The sequence below is a fragment of the Mus musculus genome, chromosome 2 (assembly GCF_000001635.26).
Source record: "Mus musculus strain C57BL/6J chromosome 2, GRCm38.p6 C57BL/6J".
Taxonomy (NCBI): Eukaryota; Metazoa; Chordata; class Mammalia; order Rodentia; family Muridae; genus Mus; species Mus musculus.
In genome coordinates, this window is record NC_000068.7 from 22,976,731 (window position 1) to 23,001,781 (window position 25,051).

At 38.3% G+C, this 25,051-nt stretch overlaps 1 protein-coding gene across 13 annotated transcripts in view; it reads right to left on the minus strand.

The window, feature by feature from the left end:
• The window catches only part of Abi1 (abl-interactor 1), a 100,169-nt gene that overhangs the window by 36,658 nt on the left and 38,460 nt on the right, over positions 1-25,051 (minus strand). For 12 of the 13 annotated variants that reach the window (NM_001077193.3, NM_001077192.3, NM_007380.4 and 9 more), the window contains exon 2: positions 17,793-17,960. The exons of the other annotated variant lie outside the window; for it this stretch is intronic. In NM_001077193.3, coding sequence (NP_001070661.1) covers positions 17,793-17,960 — 168 coding nt within the window. The remainder of the gene's footprint in view (positions 1-17,792; positions 17,961-25,051) is intronic. 13 annotated transcript variants of the gene reach the window in all.

Sequence of the window (25,051 nt, forward strand, 5' to 3'; positions counted from 1 at the left end):
GAAGTCAAGTCAACAGCCCTGGCATCTATGAGATCACACTGGAGCTTTCTTCCCAGAAGAAAATCCTCTGGTACAATTACCACAAACTATGCAAACATTCTAAATTCAACTGACTTGGCAGGACCTGTACAAGCCCTCTCAGACAGCCCTGACGACCATATTCCTTAACCTCATACAAAACGGCCTCTTGGGAACAAGAGGATGCTCGAAGTTCTCCAGGTATCTGTTCTATCTCCATTCCTACATCTATCATTCAATTACTCCAAAGGACTCTGTCGTGACACAGATAAACAGAACAGATTGTACTGCCTGCCTTCAGGTATGCGCTCCAAAAAAAAGTACTAATTACATGAACTGAAGTGAGAAGCCTACAGCTAACCAGGATGGCATATTAGAGAAACTGTTATCAAGTGCTCCCCAACTTCAGTAGTTGGTGTGGGCAATGGGGATTCTAAACAGTGTGTTGTTTAGGAAGCACCAACTCTAAAGGAATAGGCAGCCAGAGAATTTCTTATGTAGAAATCAAGTATGAATGTTGTGACTTATAATCAGAGATGGTCATAAGAGACCTTCAAGTGTTTAAGTAAGGATCCATCCTTAAGGGACTGGAGGGATCCCACAGGAAAACCAATAAGTTAATTAGATTATGTTCTGAGGTAATTATTCCTACACTGGAAGTCATCCGATTACATTTGCAATTTGTCCCTGAATAGCTAAAGCAATCAACCACCTTGCCTCTAGGGCCACTTGTGTCAGTTCAACTCAGTGGTTCAGATTGTTATAGATGACAGAAAAGCAATTCCTTCTCCAAGACAAGGCCATATGTATGTGGCCAATGTATCCTGCAATAGCTACATTCATGCCTTAGGCCAAGTCGAGACTCAGTCCAAGAACTGAGAAACCATCTGGCTCTCTAATTTAGTCAGCTATCTGGGTCTTAATTCCTGGGCAGGGGAAGGGAGCTCAGCATTCTAGAGGAAATAACCTCAGTTTAATGTCTGTCTGTCTTCTAAGTCAAACAAAAGAGTGTTCAGTGACCACCGAGTTGTGCAATCATGGGGACTTTTCCCAGAAGCCAAGAAGGTATACTGCATATAAGATTCACTCAGATCTACTTAGATCTCTGTGCTTTTATCCACCTTGTCAGACAGACACTGACTCTTTGCTCCATATTTTCTTGTTAAAGCACAGTTGTACTGGACATAGTCCTAAGGTCTAGAAATAATATTTCCCACTGAAGATCTAAGAGGGTTTGTTTATCATCCAGTATAATGAAAATGTCATTTCTCTTCAGGGCAAAGGTCAAGGCAAAGGCAGAGCTCAATTTACATTGTAACATAGAGATGACACTCCTGTACAAGCTAACCTAAATCACTGAAGATGAAGGTCAGTGAAATAGCTCAGCCAGGAACTGTGCTTTTCTGCCAAGCCCTCAGACAACCTGAATTTAGACTTCCATAGAGCTAAGGGCACACACAAATGCTAACATTCTGCTATCTCCTGTCTCAGGAATGAAGAAGTCCTGTGTCTTCTATCAGCATCTATGAAACTGTAGAGGATTACATTGCTAGTCTATACAGTTGCTTATGGGTTTTGTTTGTTTTAATAGTTTTTTGCCTCTCCCGACCCCAGAAAAGAGAAGAGGGTCATAGAGATGGTTCAATTGTTGCTCTTATAGAGGGCCCAAGTTTGGCTCCTAGTATCCAAATCAAACAGTTAATTATTCCCTCTAATTCCAGCTCCAGAGACTCTAAACACCCTACTCTGAACTCTGAACACAAACGTGTCATGCATACAGAGAACATACATACATAATACATACACAATAAATGCAAATAAAATTAATATTTAAAAGATGATTTTGTGATGGAAATGATTCATACCCTTTGACAATATTCCCTCAGTAATTTATTTGAGAACTATCTAATGCAGTTAACTGTTGTTATAAAATGTAGAGCTGTAATCTTAGAATGCCTCTAGCTTTCTTTCTTTTTCCCTTCTTTTAGAGATAGGGTTTCTCTGTATAGCCTTGGAACTCACTCTATAGACCAGGCTGGCCTTGAACTCAAGAGATCTGCCTGCCTCTGCCTTCCAGTTGCAGGAACTAAAGGTGTACTACACCTATACCACCACTGCCCAGCTCTAAACTGGCTTTTTTGTGGTGCTCGAGATAGAACCCCTACCCTCATAAGTGCTGAGTAAGTGTTCTACCACTGAGTTAACAGCCTTAGTTCATCTCCTTCATTTTCAGATGGTCCAATACCACTTAGCTAAGCACTAATTTTAGTTACATTCTACTTGTCATGGAATTAAGTTCAAGAATCTGTAACTCCACAGAGGAAAAGCATGGCTACTTTGTTTGGAGGTGAGGGGCACTACTTCCCTCACTTATTCCTACTTACCCTGCATATTCACTCCATCTCCTCTGCAAGGTCATCTTACAGTACTGATCTTAGAGATGTGTTCTTTGTAAGCGTTGCTTAGTAAACTCATCCACATTTACACTTAAATTGCTATGCACATCACAGACATATTTTTTCCTGCTCCTCTAGTGATACCTTATAATAAATATGACACAAACAAAACACATAAATCTACTACAGCCTATTTTTAATGTGTTTACTTCAGTTCTCTATTGAAATTATATATACTCTTTACTTCTATTTGTTATTGCTAAATCTTGTCATACTTACCTTTAAATACCAGAAATCTGCTTCCTTCTATTGCCAACACTTCAATCCTAAATGGCATGTCTCTCACATCAGCTGCTACATTAGTCTTCTAGTTGGTCCATGGGCATGCAATCTGGCCTGATCTATTCTTTATAACATAAGCATATGGATTTTATCTACCTTCTAACAAAGTAGCCATACAGAGAGAAAAGCTGAAAACTTAATGTCTCAGTTTTTTAGCTTTATTAACAGAACATCCCACGTGGCTCCAGTCTTCAAGGGAAACAAGTTCAAAAGGGCTCAACTGCCTTTCCTGTTTCCACAGTTTGCTTCTGAAAGTCAGCTTTTGCTCATTCTCCTGCCCCTTATACACTGTACAAATATTCAAAATATTATTTTAAATTACTTGAAAATTTCTCTTTTTTCAAGGTTCTACTCCTACCTGCTATCATGATTCTGAATCACAAGAATCCAAATCATATTTTGTCCAGCAATGCACATCTAGTTCTGACAGAAAAGGGGCCCAAAACAATAAAATGTAGCTCTTCCTTGTTATAAAATGTTATATAGATTTTAGACCATTAAGCCCATTTTGGTAGGGCTGAAAATGGTGTTAAGTAGTGGTGGCAGCATGTGCAAGGCCTTTCTTTGATTTGGTATCTGAGCCATACATGTGTGCACACCTGTCTATTCTGACTAGTTAGCAGAATCTACAGCACTGCTTTGTAATCTGCCCAGATGTGGTGTACTGAGTACTTTAATCCCAGGACACAGGAGACAGAGACAGGTGAACCTATGTGAGTTTGAGGCCACTGGTCGACACAGTTCCACCAGGCTAACCAGGGCTACATAGTGAGACTATTTCAACAACCTCTCCCCCAAAACATGTATCAAATATAAATCTCATTTACCAAACTAATCTCATCTACATCCCAAGACTAAGATAAAATATTTTGTGCTGGGCATGGTCTACATGAAGAAAGCCTATCTCACAAAAATAAGTAAATAATAAGTGAATAAGTAATTAGAACATTTTAAAGATATAAGATGTAAATATCTCACAAGATATATTGTAAAGAAATGGAAATCATGTTCAGCACCTTTAGACAGCTTCATAAAGCAAGTTTAATAAGCATTAAGGCTCTGTCAGATTGAAAATACAATGAGTATAAGGTAAGCAAATACTAACAGCTAAAATTGCTTTGTAAAAGATAATGGGACAGGCTTTGGAAAATGCCTCTCTGAAGACGGGTTTGATTCCTAGCATCCACACTCAACTCTCTCTTCTGGCCTTCATGGGCACCAAGCATAAACATGATACATAATACCCATACATATAAAAAAAATTTTAAATGTAAATATGCTACTCATAAAAAATTGTTAGACTGCCCTGACACAAACATAAATCTCTTTCTTTTATGTTTTACTTATATTGATAATGAAGGAAATTTGAAAGCAGATAAATAAAGAGTTCAAAAGAGAAACTTATGTGACCTTCAAAGCTAGATACAACACAATTTTACTTTACTCACACACTGGCAAATATAACTTTCATTGACCTGCCTGCATACCATTGTAAAATTGATTACAAATCTTCCTAAACTGATCTACAAGTTGAATACATTAGAATAAAAATCCCAAGTTTTTCATGGTTCAAGGAGTATATGAAAGAGCATGAAGGGGAAAAAATGGTTTTAAACATTATTTGTGAAACGTTAGATAGAGTTGTCTCAGCAGTTAGGAGCACTGCTGCTCTTCCCGAGGACCCAAGTTCAGTTCCCTGAACCCATGTTGGGTGGCTCAAACCCATCTATAGCTCCTGTCCTAAAGCCTCTCATTTTCATGGGCACCTGCACTCATATATATAGACATACATGTACATGCACACACCTACACATGGTAAAAATCATAAAAATAAATATTTTTTTAAAAACTCGCTTGAGATTCATTATGAAGTCTTACTAAGACAGTATTGTGGCAATACAAAATCAAGTAAATGGACAAAACTTAAAAACAAACTTAGGCTTTTAAACCAAACTTCTTGTCTTAGAATTATGGTATAGTGGGGGAAATATACTATTCAAGTGAAATACTAGTTTACTGCATAAAAGAGAAACTAAGAATGTATCTCTATCCCATCTTATAGGAAAAAATCCAAATCCAGAAATATAAATACAAAGAAAGGCATGCTTATACTTCTATCATTATACATTAACAACAAAACTGCAAAAGCAGATAAATCTTTAAAAAGACAAAGCCGCAATCTTTAAAATGGTGTGTGTGTGTGTGTGTGTGTGTGTGTGTGCGCGCGCGTGTACCTGCTCAAGTACACAGCATCACACAGCCCATGTGCAGAGGTCAGAGGACAACTTTAAAAGGTTGGTTCTCAATTTGCAAAACACATGAAACTCAAGAAGGAAAACCAAAGTGTGGATACTTTAAACCTTCTTATAAGTGGGAACAAAACACCCATGGAAGGAGTTATCGAGACAAAGTGTGGAGTAGAGACTGAAGGAATGATCATCCAGAGACTGCCCCACCTGGAGACCCATCCCATAAACAACCACCAAAACCAGATACTATTATGGATGCCAACAATAGCTTGCTGACAGGGGCCTGATATAGCTCTCTCCTGAGAGGCTCTGCCAGTGCCTGACAAATACAAAAGTGGATGCTCACAGCCATCCACTGGACAGAGGGTCCCCAATGAAGTAGGGAGAGAAAGGACCCACAGAGCTGAAGGGGTTTGTAGACCCATAGGAGGAACAACAATATGAACTAATCAGTACCCCCAGAGCTCCCTGGGACCAAACCACCAATCAAAGAAAACTGGGACTCATGGCTCTAGCTGCATATGTAGCAGAGGATGGCCTAGTCGCTCATCAATGGGAGGAGAGGCCTTTGGTCCTATGAAGGTTGTATGACCCAGTGTAGGGGAATGCCAGGTCCAGGAAGAGGGAGTGGGTGGGTTGATGAACATGGGGAGTGGGGAGGGGATAGGGGATTTTCGGAGGGGAAACTAGGAAAAGGAATAACATTTGAAATGTAAACAAAGTAATAAAAAAATCTCAAGCTTAAAAAAATTATTTAGCTAGTTAATACTAATGAAAATATTGCCAGCACATTTGAAAGCATTCAAAACGTATTGTAAATATGTAAAACTTTATGTAAATAAAATACATCAATGTATGTTGGTGCATGCCTGTAGGAGCAGGTAAATCTCCTGAGTTCCAGGAGAGCCTGGTTTACACAGCAAGTTCCAGGAAAGCCAGCACTACAGATAGTGAAACCCTGAAACAAAACAGTATCAAAAAGTTATTTCTCTCCTTCCACCATGTGGACCCCAGGGATCAAACACTCAGGGCATCAGGCAAAAGCCTACTTTATCTGCTGATTCATCCCATTGGGCCCAATGATGAGTTTTTAAAATGCAAGCCATACCAGACACATATAGCTTCCCAAAGCAAAGAAGTATTAAGCAGTAATGACTTAGGAATACAGGTCTAGCCTGTTTCCTTCAGGACTATGACTTCCATGTAAGGACAGACAACATATATGATGACAGAACTGGAAGGCCCAAGGCACCAGTTCTGAACCTGTAGGTCATGACCCCCACGGAGATTGCTTATCAATGTCCTGAATATCAGATATTTATACTATAATTCCTAACAATAGATAAATTATAGTTACAAAGTACCAACAAAATAATTTTATGGTTGGAGGTCATCACAACATGAGGAACTGTATTAAAAGGGCACAGCATTATGAAAGCTGAGAACTACTGGCCTAGGGAATGATGGACAAGTCCTTCAGGTATGGAGGAGAGTGCTCATGGTCATGCTCTGTCTGTAGTTTAGCTGATGAATTAATAGATGTTTATTATAGCTAGCATTAGTCTTTTGAAGGTATCAAGAAAACTTTTAAAGTACTTCAATTGCAGGTAGATGACAAAAAGAACAAGGACTAGAATGATTAAGGTTCTAAAGCAACACTGTGGGAACAGCTCAGTGGCAGAACACTAGCCTAGCAGGAGAATCAGGCAATTAATCCCAGAACCATATTAAAAATCTTTCTGAAGCAGCATCAAAACATTGCACAAAAGAAATCTCATTTCAGTGGCCACACTTAGCACACTGGAAAGAAGAAAGCACAGGCTACCCCTGACGTTTGATCAGAGGAAAGACAAGCTGAAGAGCAGACAGAGTAGGCTGAGCTCTATCTAGTCTTTTAAAAGCTAACAACACTATGGAAGTTAGGAGTTCACACTTCACAATTTCATAGTTTTAATATTTTTTAACTGGTACACAAAGGATACACATAAACAGTACAGTGTTAATTTTTTTTGATACATGTGTAAACTGAATGTTTAAGTCAAACTAAATGTTTATTTCTTTAAATATTTATTATTTTTTATGGTAAAGAACTTTAAAAATCATTTCTAACTATCTTTTTTTTCCTTTCTTACCTAGACTTATAAAATAGGACAGTATTCTGTTGATATCCAGTCACTTTACTATTCAGTAACAAATTAGTCCACTAATTCATACTCTCCATCTCTCTCCCTTCACACACCTTCACACACACACACACACACACACACACACACACACACACACACACACACACACACACACACGCATGCATACAAGCACAGGTCTCTTTATGTAGCCCAAGCCCTGAACTTGTCACCCAGATGTCACTATACCTGATTGACAATTTCTTTCTTATTATTTATATGTGTGGTGTGTGTGTGTGTGTGTGTGTATGTGTGTGTGTGTGTGTGTATGCACGTGCAAGTTGTGTGCAGGTACAGACACCTGCATGTGAATGCTGGAGGACATCAGTCATCCTGACCGATTACTCCCCTCATGCCCTTGAGACAGGGCTTCCTGCTGAATCTGAAGCCTGCTGTTTTTAGAAGTTAGCTGACTGACCAGTCAACCCAGGAGCTCCTATGTCCTGTCCTGGGGGGGGCGTTACAAACAGGCCACACTGGCTTTTTATATGGGTACCTGGATCTGAACACAGGTACTGCTGCTTGCATAGTGTTCTTCCCCTCTGAGCCACACTAATTTATAAAATCAGCCTCTAATGAATATGAATGTGTTAGAAATTAGCTAAAATAATGAAAAGGTTTTCAAAGAAAGACTAAAATATTCCCCAAACCAATTCTATTAGAGGAAAAAAAAAATTTCCATGACAACTGTGGAACACTAGGTGTAGTGGTACACACACTTGTGTAAAAGCAAGATGACTGTGGGTCATTCTTAGCTAGATTATAAATGTGAGGCTAGCCTGGGCTACAAGAGACAAAAAAAAAATCAAACTCAAAGATACAATTTGTAAGCAGACTAAAAACAAAACTATCTGTTGATTAAAACCACAGCTGATGGAAGCATGAACTCTAAAGCAAGGGCTGGTAGATCTCTGTGAGTTTAAAGCCAATGAAGTCTACAAAAGGAATTCCAGGCCAGGGAAACAAAAGGAGACTCTGTCTTCAAAACCACATCAAAAACAAAAACAAAAAACTGCTCTAGCACCCAAGAGAATAAGAGACAGTTTATTCTGGAACCATGGCCAGACTATGATTCAGAACCATGAGTGACCATAGCCCAGGACAGAGTCAGGTGAGCCTACTACATACATAATATGTACACATAATATGTACACATAATTCCCACTGGGTAACACACTCATTATGCTCTGTTACATAACAAAAGAATGTAAGAAACTAAAGCACTCCTCAAATACACTGCACACTGAAGTAACAAGTAGGTTAATTATAGCAAGGTAGAAAATACATTGCAAAATAATTTACCTAATAATCACAAGAATGGTTACTAGGTAAAACACAGAGGAAGACAATGGTTGCCCATTAATAGCACAAAATAATCTGGCTCCAGACAAGCAACACTGCATGCAACTCTTCTCCTAGCAAGTTCTAACTAGGCAACTGGCTTTGTAAATCTTTAACATGGGCGTAGTTTTGCTGGGGTTTTTTTTTAGAAACTTCTGTTCATAATAAGCTCTGATATTTCATTGTATGGCCTGGAAAGATGAAGTGGCCTTCCCAAAGACCAAGTTCAACTCTAAGTTCCCATATCAGAGACAAGTGCTTCTAACTCCAGCTCCACCCTCCGCTGAATCTGAAGACACCGAAACTCACTCATCTGCACATACTCACACACCAATACATATAATTTAAAAGATAAATCTTAAAAAACTGTTATGTAAAATTACCACAAAGATATATATTGTTTGAAATGTGTTCTCCTTCCTGTTCCTGTCATTTTTTATGGGAATGGGGAGGTACACATGTGCTTCTTTTAAAAATCTTCCAGAAAGGGGGTGTGCGGGGGGGGGGGGGGAGAGGGTGTCGGGTGGGGAGCCTATCCCAATAACCAAAACACAGAAAAGCAGGCAGAAAGAGCCATGCCACCACAATACTACTTGATATGTCCTTATTTTCTACAATGTATTTATCAGGAAACTTACCAAACTTCACAACTGCCACTAGAGGGAAGGCATTATAGGTTTCAGGCAGACACTCTTACATATAAATAAAGCCACAATATAAATTTGCTGAAATCAACTAAGAAATGAAAATCTAAATCCTTTTGCCCAGAATAACAAACAGAGATGGGTAGGAAAGGGGTAAGAGTCCTGAGACAAGCTACACAGAGAAAGCCTTCAGCAAAGAAAAAGGCAACCTTTGTCTGTTCTTGCTTACTTGGACCAGACTCTGGAAATGGCAGTATGCCCAAATTTCTGTTACAGAGCTCTGTTCAATATGCCTGAAACAAGTTCCCAATCAACTCTGAAGTTAACTTGATTCAGAATGACCTATATACACACACTACAAAATAGATTTCTTACAAAAATATGAACTGCAAAATCAGACACCATGGAAACACACATAATATGAACCACTTGAATCAGAATTATTATAAAGTAACTAGAGCCTATAACAGCAACACTTGGAGTAATGGGCAAAGGGATCCCAAGTCCCAGACCAGGCTGAGTTACAAGACCTGAAAAGAGAAGTCACGGGGAGAGGCAGCTCAGTAGGGAAGGCAGCCTGCTTGCTTAGGCAAATCGGAAATCACTCAAGTGGAACCCATGTGTGCTGGCTAGTTCTATGTCAACTTGTCATAAACTACAGTCATTTGAGAGGAGGGTACCTCAATTGAGAAAATGCCTATAGGCAAAGCTGTATGGCATTTTCTTGATTAGTGACTGAAGGGGGAGGGCCAGCTGATTCAGAAGCCTCGGTGAGGGGCTTCTGCATCAGCTCCTTCTTGCCTCCAGGCTCGTGACTGAGATCTTGTCCTAATTTCCTTCAATGATGGACTATGATGCAGAAGTGCAAGCCAAATAAATCCTTTGCTACCCAACTTGCCTTTGGTCTTGGTGTTTCATCACAGCAATAGTAATCCTAATGTAGAAAGAGTAAAGCAACTCCAATGTTGTCCTCTAACCTCCACAGGAACATCATGGCATGGCATGCCACCCCACCCCAATAATAATAAATAAATTTTAGTAAACAGAAATAGAGCTGTCTAGAGAAACTGACCAATGGGAGGGGATGGTGGAGAGAAAAGAGGAAAGTAGTTAGGGAATATGCTCAAAACTAAAATGTACATGTGCAAGTTAAACAAAATAATGAAAGGCTAGAAGGGTAGATAGCTCAATAGGCAAAGGTTTTGCCATTAAGCTGACAACCTGAGTTCAATTCCTGTAACAACAGGGTCAAAGATGAGAGCCAACTCCAGTGGATTCCTTTAGTCACACAAGTGCCAACACATGTGCATACACACAGACACAAACACAGACAAATACACACAAAAAAGTTTAAATATTTTTATTTAGAAAAAAACAAGAATGTTAACAATATAACGAAATGTACATACACACAGACAGATACAAATGTAGACAAACACACACAAAATGTTTAAATGTTTTTATTTAAAAAAGAAAAATAGAAACAAGAATATTAACAATATAGCAACAAAGCTCTGTCTAGGCATTTTAATCTCCAATTCTTTAAGTTCTTAAAAAAAAAAAATTACCAGATTCCATAAGAAATGGGGGGGACCTAACCAGAATCTGAAAAAAAAAACTTTACAAGGAATAAAGGAGTAATAAACAAGAACTTTCGTGCAGAATAAAAACTAATCAATAACTTTAAAAAAAAAAAAACTATTGACACTTACAAAGGAGAAAAAAAATATAATAGACATAACCAAAAAGTAAAACTGAACAGTTTCCTAAAGAGATAAGAGTGGTATATTTAGAAACGATAGCACAGCCAGAGAAATTAAAATACGTAAGTATATGTGTGTGCATGTGTATAAATACAAAAATATCCAGAAATATAGTAGTCTCATCTCCAGATGGAAACAGCCATCAAGTGACAGCACAGCATCCTCTTAGAAGACCACCACAGTCAAGCTATCCCTGCAAGATCTCACATGCACACACACACACACATGCATGCACACAAGTATGTGTGACAGCCACTAAATAAAATATATTTAAAAAGCTGTCTGAAAGAGGACAAATTAAATACAAAACTATTAGAACCATCTAGATGATGGAGCATTTCTGTAATCCCTGCAGAAACAAGAATCTTGGGTTCTAGACTTGGCCCTGTACTCAGAGACTTGACTGGGACTGTAGTAAAACAGGTCAGGCAAAGCATTGCCTTTAGAAGTTTAAAGGAAGATTGTAAGTGAGCTAAGGTGAGGAGTGCTCATCTGCCATGTGTAAAGCCTTAGGTTTGAACTCTAGCACTTCCCCTGCAAAAAAAAAAAAAAAAAAAAAAAAAAAAAAGTCCGGGAAAACGAATAGTACAAGTAATAATAGATTCTATGGTGAAATTTGTTTGGTTAATGTGCCATTTTAAAAATATTTTCATTTATTCTTTGAGAATTTCATGTATGCATATAATGTATTTTTGATGGTTTTCATAATGCCATTTTTAATAGTACATAATTCTAAATTACCTAGCCTATGCATCTGCAATGGGGCTGGGTGCTGTTTGTTTGACTGGTTTGTGTTTTGAGACAGGGTCTTCCTATGCAGCCCTGGCTAACCTGAACTCGAGATCTTCCTGTCTCTGCCTCCTGAGAGCTGGGATTATAGGTGTGTGCCACTACATTAAGCTTTATAATGACTTTGTTGTGAGGATAAATTAATTCGGTTATTTACATGTGTAAAATACCCTGGCATTTTTATGTACTATACATAAGCACTCAAGAAAACAAGACAGAAAGAGGCATTAACAGATTTTAGATTTTCATTATAATCCCTCAAGTAATAGTGATTGGCATTTAGCAATCTTCGTGTAGTACTCAATTGGGGAGTGGGATTTGTGGAATGAAATCTAATGACAGTAGCTATATTTACTGCCCCCACCCCACACACACACTGACTCAAATTAAACAGTCAGAAAGAGAGAAAATGTTAAAAAGAAGGGTGTGATAGCACATACTATGTAATCCTAGCACTGGGTCAGAGGAAGCAGGATGACTGCAGTGAACTTGAGGTCACCTCTGGGCTGCAGATTAAGTTCCAGGCCAGTCTGAGTACACAGTGAAATTCTGCCTCAAAAAATAACACCACAGAAAGAAGCAAGGAAAAGGGCAAGAGTGAAGGTAGGGCAGAGGGGCAAGGAAAAAGGAAAGAAAGGAGCTGGAAGGGGGAACAGGAAAAGGCAGGAGGAGAAAGGAGGAGGGGGAGAAAAAAGGAGGGGATGAAGGATGGAGAAGAGGGGCAAGGAGGAGGAGGAGGAGGAAGAGGAAGAGACTGGAAGGAAAGCCTACAGAGGCTGTGCAGTAGCACATGGCTACCTCCCAGCAGAATGAAGTAGAAGCAGCAGAATCTCAGGGCAGGCACCACCAGGCAGGGAGATCTGAAAAGCCAAGAGCTGCAGCTCAGTGATGGAGCACTTAGCCTAGCAGGCCTAAAGAATGGGTTCAATTCCATCCCCATCATGGCTTAAAAAAAAAGACACATAAATGGGCTGGAGAGATGGCTCAATGGTTTAAAGCACTAACTGCTCTTCCAGAGGTCCTGAGTTCAATTCCCAGCAACCACACGGTGGCTTACAAACATCTGTAATGGGATCTGTTGCCCTCTTCTTGTGTGTCTGAAGATAGCTACAGTGCACTCACATACATAAAATAAATAATTCTTAAAAAAAAAAAAAGACACATGGTCCAAGAATCCAGTCATGTGAGATTTCTAAGTGCTTGTGAAAAACCTCCAAGAAACCAAGAAAAGAGCCTTGTGGAATTCTTGGATTAATGCTTCATATCACTCCCAGGTGGAGTGGAGAAGAGTAATTTACTTCACATTATTCATTGCAATTGGCTATTGTTACTTGTTGCTTGGCCACTAGACACTTTACTCCTGTGGCTCCTCTTAAACCTATATACAAATTGTCTAATGCTCTGAATAAAGTTGGTTAGTGCATGAGACTTTAGTCCACCTCATATATTCGCTCCATTTTCTCAGGTCTCACCACCTCTAGAGCAGTAAAAATGAGGCTTAAAGAGAAGAGGTGTAGTACTAAAATTTCCTCAAGAGCTATGAAAGGGGGAACAGAAAAAGCATGAAAATCCTTTCAGCCCGAAAAGCAACAACAAAAGCCACTTGTTCAGGTCCAAAACAAGTTTCTATGCTGTACATCTTTAGTATTCCTGAAGACTCCACAATGATGAGGAAGGCAATGGCTCTATTAGGTCCAAACAGAGCATTAACTGAGCCACCTGAGCAGTGCTGATCTCAACAGGAAACAGTATTCTAATGGTGAATGGTATGAGGACTACATAAACTGATAAAGATAGATTGACGGTCCCACAATTAACCTTAAGCAAGTTTGGCTTAAAAGGCCTGAAGGAAGCAAATCTAACCTCTACACTTCTGTTACAGAAAGGAAATATTCAGTCAAACATTCATAACTGTTCGCTGCATTTGTTATCAAGTGTAATGTGCCATTTGATTAAGAAAACAGTGAGAAGCACATTTCCATCAATGGTTAAGAGGATGTGTATCTGCAAGTACTACTCTAACTACTTAGATCACACTGATATGTCAAAGACCTAATAAAAATATAATTGTGATTATTACAATATTTGCTTCTTATGTCCAATGACTAAAAGGTAGGTATATATACTTATAAATATATTTGTGGGGATTTCTAAAACATTGAGGCTTCTTACGTAAATACATCTCATCTCATACTTAGTAAACTATTGCTATATTTATCTGCCAATCTTTACATTTCCATCTTTGTCATTCATCATATTTATAAATAAGACTAGGAAAATATTTCCCATACATAACTAATGTATGTTTAAATAACTGAAATTTAAACTAATAAGCACAAATGGCACTATTATCTTATTTAGAACTGATGGTCTAACCTTACCATCTTGTTTCACTCAGAGTTAGCTACTGGACTTGTGGTAAAGAGCGGAATACATTTGTAGACAGGCCTTCCTTCTTTCTCTTCTGCATTGGCTATACAGTAATGATGCACTCTTACAAATTATACTTAATGTTAATTAGTAAATCTGGCACTAAGTGTGATGTTTTAAAAGACAAGTATTTATGCCTAGTAGTTATGATGCAGTATGAAAGTTACTGCACTATATATCTGATCTCAAAAAGATAGCCTTTCCAGTGGCAATTAATGGATAATTAATTTCTTTTATTTTGTTCCCAAGTTTAACATTTTTGTCCTTGTTGTTTTTACACCTTAAGGTCACTTAATGCAATTTACAAAGTTAACTTCCAAAGCTTCGGGAACAGAACTGAGGCCTTTAATATGACAGCAACATGCCTACAGTACATATGTATTCAGGGCACAACCAAAGCAAGGGGCCTTGTCCACTTTACTTCCCAGCTGCCAACATTTCACACAGCCCACATCAGAATGTCAAAATTAGCAATGGTGTCACTTTGTTCTGTTTCTAACCAATCTTAACAACTGTACATAATGCCACAGTACTGGCTTATATTATGACTATTAATGAGATTTGCATTTTTAATTATTATGTAATACTCCTTTTTTTTTTTTTTTTTTTAAAGATAGAGTCTCATTGTGTAGTCCTGGCTGCCCTGCAACTCCCTGTGTAGAGCAAGCTGGTCTTGAACTCAGATCTCCTGTTTCTGCCTGATCTGCTGAGATGCCATCATACCCAGCTATATTTATTAATTTTTTTAAAGCATAAAGGAAAGTGGAGATAGAAGGGGAGGGAAAAGAAGAAGAAAGAGGGGAGGAGAAGAAGGAGGAAAAGGGAGAGGAAGGGGAAGGGGAAGGAAACGTGAAGGAAAGGGGAGGGAGGAGGAAGAAGAGGAAAGGAAAAGCAGAGACCTAAAAAGACAGGCAAAGGAACAGGACCAAACAGGACTCATGTTCAAGGCCAGCCTAAACTACAGAGTGAGACACTTTTTTAATTTAAAAAACATCAAACATGAACCAGCAAGGTTTTTTTGTTTGTTTGTTTTTGAGATAGCGTCTCTCTATGTAGCCCTGACCACCCTGAAACTCACTAGGCTGGCCTTGAATTCAGAAATCTGGCCTATGCTTCCCAAGTGCTGGGCTCAAAAGTGTGAGACACCATGTCCAGCCAGCATCTTTCTTAAAATTCGTATTTCAACAATAAGCAGGTAAACAGTTTTGCATCTACAATGAAGAGGCCTGTGAGGCAGAGAGATGATCAGAGTGGTATGAGAGTAGGCCAAATGGATCTGCACTGATCAGAGCCACAGTGTGGAAAAAGACTCAGCTGGCTACTGAGGAAACCCATCTTGAATAGTCCTCCTGTCTCAGTCTTCCTAGTGTTGAGATTATCCTTCCCCTGGAAGTCCTGGGAAAAGCATGGCAGAGCTCCGAAACTGTGAGTATAGCAAGCTGTGTTCAAACACTAAGTTCACAATATAGTTCACCTTATTAGAGTAAAAGCAAATACAAAACCTGTTCCCTTTCACAGATGCATAAAAAGTAACAAAATCTCTGATCTCATTCCTTATAAGAGCTCTCCACAAACTATACAATAAACCACTTTAGAAAACAATGACAATTTCTTATAAACAGACATATACCATGAAACTATTCGTTTCACACAAGTGTATCTGCCCTAAAGAAACAAAAGCAGAATCAATGAGAATGTTAAAAGCACATAAAGACACTTGCTTTCAAGCCAGACACCTGACCACACCCCAGGACCCACAAGGTGGGCTGGAGAGAACCATTCCTGATAACTAGACTCTGACGTCCAAACATACTGGGACACATATGTACCCACATACAAATAAATAAAAAAATAATTTTTAAAAATTAAAAAAATCATTTGACTATGGAAAAATGTGTATATAGACATTTGTATAAATTTAATATGCAATTGGCAAAATTATGAAAACAATCTATATTTCCAACAACAGATACACAAATGCTTAACCATGGAAATCACTCAGCAATAAAAAGCAATGACTTTTTTATATGGAACAATATGGGCAAATCTCAAATAAAAAAAAAATGCTGTGTGAAAAAGCTGAACCAAAATAAAGGGGTAGGGGACAGGTGCATGACTGCACTCACAGAAATTCTACAAAATATAAACTACTCTATAATGTCAAAATATAAACTACTCTATAATGTCAAAATATAAACTACTCTATAATGTCAAAATATAAACTACTCTATAATGTCAAAATATAAACTACTCTATAATGTCAAAATATAAACTACTCTATAATGTCCAAAAGCCTGAGAACAGGGAATGGGAAGGAAAGGGTTACTAACAGCACATGTTTGGTTCTTTATGTTGATGATCTCTTGGAAATATGTGAAAATTTGCAAGATATTTTATAAGCTTAAATTATATGTAATTTATTTTACCTCAACAAAAGTCAACAGTCTGGCATGGTTATCCCAGCCTCTCAGAGGCACAATAATGGAGAGTTGAAGGCCAGCCTGGACAGCTTACCAAGGCTACCTCAAAAGAAAGCTTTAGAAGAAACAGAGGAGCCAGATTTGATTCCCAGGAAGCGCATGACAGCTCACAGCCATCTGTAACTCCACTCCTAGGGAATCCAATGCCCTCTTTTTGCTTCCATGAATACCAGGAAGCTCATGTGGTACAGAGTCATATTTGTAGGCAAAACACTTATGTACACACAAAAAAAATAACTCTTTTTACAAAAGATGCTAAGGCAGCTGGAGGGACCAACAGGGCCACAGTGAGACCATTTCAAACATAACAAAACAAAACAAAACAAAACAAAACAAAACAAAACAAAACAAAACAAAAAATAGGCTTACTCAACTCAAAACAAAGCTAAAAGTGCTAACTACAATCATTCAATACAAACTGCGAGGTGAGGATTCCACATTCCCGGGTTACCTACATCATCATTACATTGTCTGAGACTGCTTATATGCCTGAGTTCTATTAGGATTACATATTAATGTCCAAATGCGATGCATTAATTGCATGTTTCATGGTGGTAACTGTGTGAACATATCTGTTAAACTGCCAATAATTTATGAAACATTTTTATGATGTATAATACCCAACAATGATAATAAACTGTTACCAGTCTATTTATTTATAATACTTGTTACTGTTGTATTAGAGTACATTATTACTACATGTTTTAGGAGTAAATTTTTTAAATGATGTTTTTTAATATGTGTATTGCCTGCATGTATGTCTGTTGTGTGGGTATTAGATCTCTGGGAACTAGAAAGCTGCCATGTTTGTACTAGGAATTGAAATGGGGTCCTTTGAAAGAACAAGTGCTCTTAATCGCTGAGCCACCTCTCCAGTGGACTAATACTTTTTTTTAATTATTTTTAAAACTGCTTTTCTGCACCAACAACAGCCTCATGCACCTTGCATTTCCCACTCTTAACAATATCCATAGGAAATAGTGGGTAGACTTATATACCATGCAGACTATGTAGGTGCTCTCTACACCACAGTAACATCTCCTAGTGACATTTCTTAGCAGATATGTATCCTCCTCACTAAGCAATGCATGACTATGCTTAAGACACATGCTGCTATTTGACTAAAAATGAACCCAGAAGACTTTACAAGCTGGTACCTGTGAGATGTGATTGATGGATGACTCCATCCTCCGCAGCTGAGATGCTTGGATATCCAGCAGCTGGAGCACATTGTTGGCCAATGCATTTATTTGATAAGCAACACTAGCTAGAGATTGAGTTGTATATGCTTTGGTCTCTTCTAGAGCTTTTCTCTTGTCTGTAGCCTAAAATAAGAACAAAAAGAACCAATGCTTAGTTAATATTCATTAAACACACATTCTATACAACTAAAGAATAACCCCACTCCCCCACCCCCATCTAAAAAGTTCAAATTGGTTTGGCAAGATGGCTCAATGGGGAAAAGTGCTTGCTGCACAAGCCCAGTGACATGATTTTACCATGTTTAATGGAGCTCTACAGCTGTCCTCTGTCCTCCCCATGCACTCTGTGGCACTGGCACCCTCACACCTATGCACAAAGTGCACACACACAGTACTGATAAAAAATTGGATGGAGGAGTAATTTAAAAAAAAGTTTGGAACTAATCCGATGATTCTTGGGATTCTGGATAAGGTTTCAGATAACAGACTTTTTAAAATATTGGTCTTGTAATTCTGCAATCTTTCTAAATTCAATGTTTTACTTTAGTCACTACTTACAGATTACTTAAGATGTTTAAACAATTATGCTATCTGTGTAAAGCAAGTTTACTTTTTCCTTTGAAATCATCTTTTGTCTCAGTTCCTTCTCTTGCTCTTTTAGTAGCTAGAAATACAAGTATGTTAAAAAGAAGCAGCCATCCACACTATTAAAAGCAAAGTTGTTTTGCATTAGAACACAGAATCTTGTTCAGTGGTAGAGCACTTGTCTAGAATGTCCAAGTACCTAGGTTCTAGAATCCAACTTAAGAACTGGAGGGGAAAATGTAGGTTTTCTACAGTTAAAAATGCATATAAAAATACTTGTTTACAAAGCCAGGTAGACTTAAACTTGAACAAGATAATTATTTCAGTCATTAAATTCTAGAATTTCATCTGCCTGGTTTTGTTTTGTTTTTCTTTTTTATTTTCAACTTACAAACCACAGACATGAATGGGAGGAAATGTCAGTGTTAGGCGAACATCTATTTCTCCTTTTCCACCCACCAAAATCTTGTATGTTATTTTCCAGTTTTCTTTATTATAAAATTATATAACTGCATATAGTCAATGAGATGTTAACAAAAACAATTCTACTCATAAACACATAAAAATCTTTTCATTCCAATGCAATAAAGTCAAATGTAGTCTCACATAACAATAATGTCATATGTAATCAAAGACAGTATTTTACAGAGCTTCCTTTTTAAATTTTAAGGTAAGGAAAGAGTATCATAACTGGTTGTTCAATTTGAAATGGTCAGCCCTGAGGACATTCATACAAGTAACATTATATGGACTCAACAGGTTTTTAGGAATACTTATGTGTATATGTATATATATGCAATAACAATTGATTTTTAAAGAGAGGCCATGCTTTTTGAAGTAAAGCAGGTGACTGTGTTACCAGAAAATGCATTTCAAGTCACCATTAATTTCCACTCATATAAACTATAAATTTGACCAGCAGATTTGCATAAAATTCCTGCTGCCAGTTATTTTAAGTTTGTAGCTCCCTTAGATAACTTTATAATCACCAACCAACCTTAGTATGCCCACAAAATGTGTCACAGACTACTAAACAACTAAGAATGTGTCCACAGAATTAAAACTGGCATTAACCATGGCAGGCATTCTGCTAACTAATGACTCTGGGATTTGATGTATCATGTGAAGCCCATTTGTCATTCCTGTCTTATACAACAAATGAAGGCCACTTAAAGGGAATCAAATATACACAGCTTTGAAAGAAAAGCTCATTGTTTAAAATAGCTGTACTTAAAATAAGCAACACAGTGAATGCATTTAAAATAAACCATACAGGAAATTCCTTAGATAACTGAACTCTATGATCATCTCAACTATGACCAACTCTCTTCTGCATCCTTCCTCATCCACCTGCAGACATCAAACTTATTAAATTAGGACTGGTAGCTCGAGTAGAATCCTTGAAAAGAAGTTAATGACTTCGTTAAGCCCTTTTCTGCCCACTCATGTCATCTTCAAAAGGCATATATGGATGGATGGATGGATGGATGGATGGATGGATGGATGGATGGATGGATGGGTGGGTGGGTGAGTGAGTGAGTGAGTGAGTGGAAAAAATTTGTAAAAATCTCTTTCACTGCCTAAAGTAAAAGACTGCTGGTTATAAGCACTCACGATCTTTCTTCTTCATCCTTCTATCTCCCTCCTTCCTCTTTTTCCAGTGAGGAAAAAAAAAAAAAAAAACACTGTCCCCAACTATACACTTGTTTCACTTGCCTTTCCTCTTCCTTGCTCTTTCTTTACCTACAGGTAGATCATTTTCCCATTTTATTATGGCAAGAGAAGGAAAACATCCTTAAGCCAGGCGTGACATTATACAGCTATTATAACACAAGCATCTGGGAGGCAGAAAACGATTAGCAGTTTGAGGACAACCTGACCAACACTGGAGAACCTGCCTCACAAATGGAGGTCTGGGGACAAGAATAGGACTTGTGGCATACTCTGTTTTATAACTGGAAAGCTCACACAGAAGAATCAACCACATATCTCACACAAAACAGCTTACAAGTATCTTCATATTTAACTGTATTTTAGAAAACATTTTTAAGCCTTTTAGTCAGTTTCTATCTCCCTGGCATTTCTAATAGATAGCACAGTTCTGAAACTTTAAGTTCTATCACAGTTACAGCCCAAGTAACTATGATGATACAGTAATCCCTTTATCATCAACATCACAATGCACTTATACTTTAAAATGCTTAGGACACAAACTTAAGAAACACTGTTTCAGAAAAAGCAAGTACATTTAAAACATATGATTAGGTTCAAGGCCACCCTAAGATCATAGTGAGCTCCAACCAAAAAATAAACAGAATGTAATTCACTGTTAGTCAAGGCAGGCCCTAAACAAAAAGGGCTGTAAGCAAGGCAACATGCCCACCACACACCAGTGTGCACTCACACCTGGTGTGAAGTAGCCTAGCTGCTATCAGACTGCACAGGTTACACAGCAGCCAGATCTCAGTCTCCTGCTCAGGGAAACAATGCCCCGTCATGTGACCTAAGTTATGCACACCTTTTGTCACACAGTAAAGGCAACATACAAGCCTTTCCTTTCCTTTCCTTTCCTTTCCTTTCCTTTCCTTTCCTTTCCTTTCCTTTCCCTGAGAAGTCTTAAGGGATACACCACTGCTCACCATAGTAACATTAGGCCTCTGCTGCACAGCTCTGCTGATAAAATCTTCTGCCTAGAAGGACAATGTCTCTTCATGTCCCTCTTGTACTCCTCAAAAAATCTGACGTTACATATTTATGCATTGTTCATATAAAAAAAATTCGCATTTAGACTAAGATACTGGCTTTCCTTCCATTTACTCCTTTGCTGTTAACTAATCCATGTCTCTTATATTTTAGTTCATTTTTCAAGACAGGATTTCTCTGTGTAGCCCTGGCTGTCCTGAAACTCACTCTGTAGACCAGGCTGGCCTTGAACTCAGAAATCCACCTGTCTCTGCCTTCTATGTGCTGGGATTAAAGGCGTGCGCCACCACTGCCCAGCTTATATTTTACTTCTTAAAAAGAATTTGATTGCAAAACACTTGACATACATACTGCTGGACAGTGCAACCAGGAAACACTTATCACAACTGCTTAAAATCTAAAGTGTTCTTCACTTCTAGGAAACTGCCCAGAAGAAAAGCAAGGGTGAGTGCAAAGAATATTCATATCACCTTTATTTATAGGAAAAAAAACTAGAACCAATGTAAAGAAAAAATGACAATGACAGGTGACCAAGAAAATCATTTTTCCTACCACATTACTCAAAAACTATGTAGATATTTACCAACAAGGAAAGTATATTCAGGTCAGAATTCTAAAGCAAGAAGCAGAGTGCTGAGATTTATTAGAATAAGGTATTTACTATAAAATTTCACTTAATTTATGTTAATAGTTGAAGAGGCAATGAATATCCAAGATGGAGGATGAAAATCATAGATTAATATGTCTGTCGACTTGAGAAGTTAAAGCATCCAGCTACAGAAATAGGATTCCAAAGGACAATCTAACGAGGGAGCTGTGCACTCCAGAGTTGCCACTCCATCTGGAGATGTGTCCAATGAAGGGGACGGCTGTCAGCATCAGGGAAGGGAACTGCACACAGAGCAAGAAAGTAAAGTCAAGTCAGGCGAAGGCCCACAAGCCCCTGCATGACTCTTACTTCATCTAACAGGATAACCTTCAAATGGTTGACAGCACTGCTCACAGAAATCCCTCTTTTGGCTAGTTCTAACCCAGTGCGTTTGGCAACCATAGAGGGGAGAAGATTATGCAGAACATAGTCTGAGCTGGAGTGAAGATAAACAGTGAAAACTACCAGAGTACAGTCTGACAATATTTGCATATCTCTCTTACACAGAGAACTCATGAGCAAAAATAACAGCAAAAGCATGCTTCAGTCTGCCATGCCACAGCTATCACGTGACCAAAAACAACTATCTGTTACCTGCCTCAATGCTCAAACAAATACTGGACAAAAAAAAGCAACTTAAGAAATGTTTTGGTTGACCTTGAGACAGTCCATCTTGATTGCAAAGGCAGGAGTGTGAGCAGATGACCAAGCTGCCCACACTCAGGAGGGCAGAAGTGTGAAGTGTGAGCACACTGCCTGCTCAGTTCACTTTCTCCTCATTATTTTCAGTCTAGGACTCCAGGGTGGGGCACTTACTTTTCCTTTGCTTTTCTTCTGACCTAGAGTGTTTCCTTTTTTTTCTTTCTATTGTTCTACAATATGCAGACTTTATTTTATTTTTTTAAATATATTCTATCCCTCTTCTTATTACTGAGAAATCTCTCTCATTTTTCTTCACTCATTCATTCATTCAGGCTCTTCTGGAGACTGAATCTAGGACTTGTATGCAAAACAAACAGATACTTATCACAGGTTTATAACTAGACTTTGGGTGCTTTGGGTTTTTTTCTAATTTGCTCTTTTCTTCATAACAAACATTTCTATCCCTCTTTGTTCTCTGATTAAATCTTACTTGCCTCTATTTTCCCCTCTCCCTGTAATTTGTCCTTATCTCACCCATTTACTAATCAGTACTGATACTACATAATTTTTAACTTATTGATATACTCTATTTTGCCATTCTGTACTTTATGGTCACTGGTGAAACACTGGTGGACTTTAACTGATCTTAAATGTATTTCAGTGTCTTGCATCATTTGTTGTGACTGCTGAAAGATATACTTTCCCTCTTCTCCAAGTGGTAATGTAATAGATGGTCAGCCTTCAAAACCTAGGTGGCCCTTTAATTCCAGAACTCTTGAGACCAGTACTCTGGATAGATCTCTGTGAGTTCCTGTAAGTTCCCGGCCAGAATCCACAGTAAAAAGATTCCCAAATAAAAGCCAAAGAGATCTACAAAGCAAGAAATGTTGATTAGATACCCAAATCACGCCAAAAGAGAGCTGGTCTCCCAGGAATGCTGTCACTCCTAAGTTCACATGTGAAACAAACACTTTTGCTCAAATAACTGGCCAAAGAGGGACCAGCTAGGTGACTACAGGGCTCAGGAACCTTGAGCAAGTGGGGCCAGGATCCTTCCAGTCTCCATCCGCGACCCTGAGTTAGTTAACCCAGCCCCACAGCTCTCCATACCTAAATCCTGACTTGAGAAAGCTGATCTCCCAGGAGTGCTGACACACCTAAGATCACAGGCTCACAGGAGGGACAAGCTCCAGTCAGAGACAGCAAGACCAGCTAACACCAAAGATAGAGAGACAAGTGCAAGAACATAAGCAACAGAAACCAAGGCTACTTGACATCATCAGAACCAAGTCCTCCCACCACAGCAAGCCCTGGATACTCCAACGCATCAGAAAAGCAAGTTTCTGATTCAAAATTACATCTCATGATGATGATACAGGACTTTAAGAAGGACAAAAATAACTCCCTTAAAGAAATACAGGAGAACACGGGTAAACAAGTAGAAGCCCTTTAAAAAGGGCAAAACACAAAAAACTCTTGAAGAATTACAGGAAAACACAAGCAAACAGGTGAAGAAATTGAACAAAACCATCCAGAAGCTAAAAATGGAAATAGAAACAATAGAAAAAAATCACAAAGGGAGAGAACGCTTGAAATAGATACCTAAGAAAGAAATCAGGAATCATAGATGCACACATCACCAACAGAATACAAGAGATAGAAGAGAGAATCTTGGGTGCAGAAGATACCACAGAAAACAAAGAAATGCAAAAGGCAAAAAGCTCCTAACCCAAAACATCCAGGAAATCCAAGACACAATAAGACCAAACCTAAGAATAACAGGTATAGAAGAGAGTGAAGGCTCCTATCATAAAGGCCAGTAAATATCTTCAATGAAATTACAGAAGGTAACTTCCCTAACCTAGAGAAAGAGATGCCCATAAACATACAAGAAGCCTACAGAACTCCAAATAGATTGGATCAGAAGAGAAATTCCTCCTGTCACATAATAATCAAAACACCAAATGCACAAAGAAAGAATATTAAAAGCAGTAAGGGAAAAAGTTCAAGCAACATATAAAGGCAGACCTATCAGAATTACACCACAAACTATGAAGGCTAGAAGATCCTGGGCAGATGTCATACAGACCCTCAGAGAACACACATGCCAGCCCAGGCTACTATACCCAGCAAAACTCTCAATTACCACAGATGCAGAAACCAAAATATTCCATGACAGAAACAAATTTACACAGTATCTTTCCACATATCCAGCCTTACAAAGGATAATAGATGGAAAACGCCAACACAGAGGGAAACTACACGCTAGAAAAAGCAAGAAAGTAATCTTTCAACAAACCCAAAAGAAGATAGCCACACAAACATAAAAATAACATAAGAAATAACAGGAAACAATAATCACTATTCCTTAATATCTCTTAACATCAATAGACTCAATTCTCCAATAAAAAGACAGAGATGAACTTACTAGATATGTAAACAGGACCCAACAATTTGCTGCACACAAGAAATGCACCTCAGTGACAAACACAGACAAGGAAAAAGATCTGGGAAAGAGCAATAAAGGAAAAACTGTAAAAGGATGAGCAAAACATCCATGAACTCTAGGATAATCAAGAGACCAAACTAATAATCAAAAAGGAGGAGGACAAGAAGCTAAGACAGAATATGATCA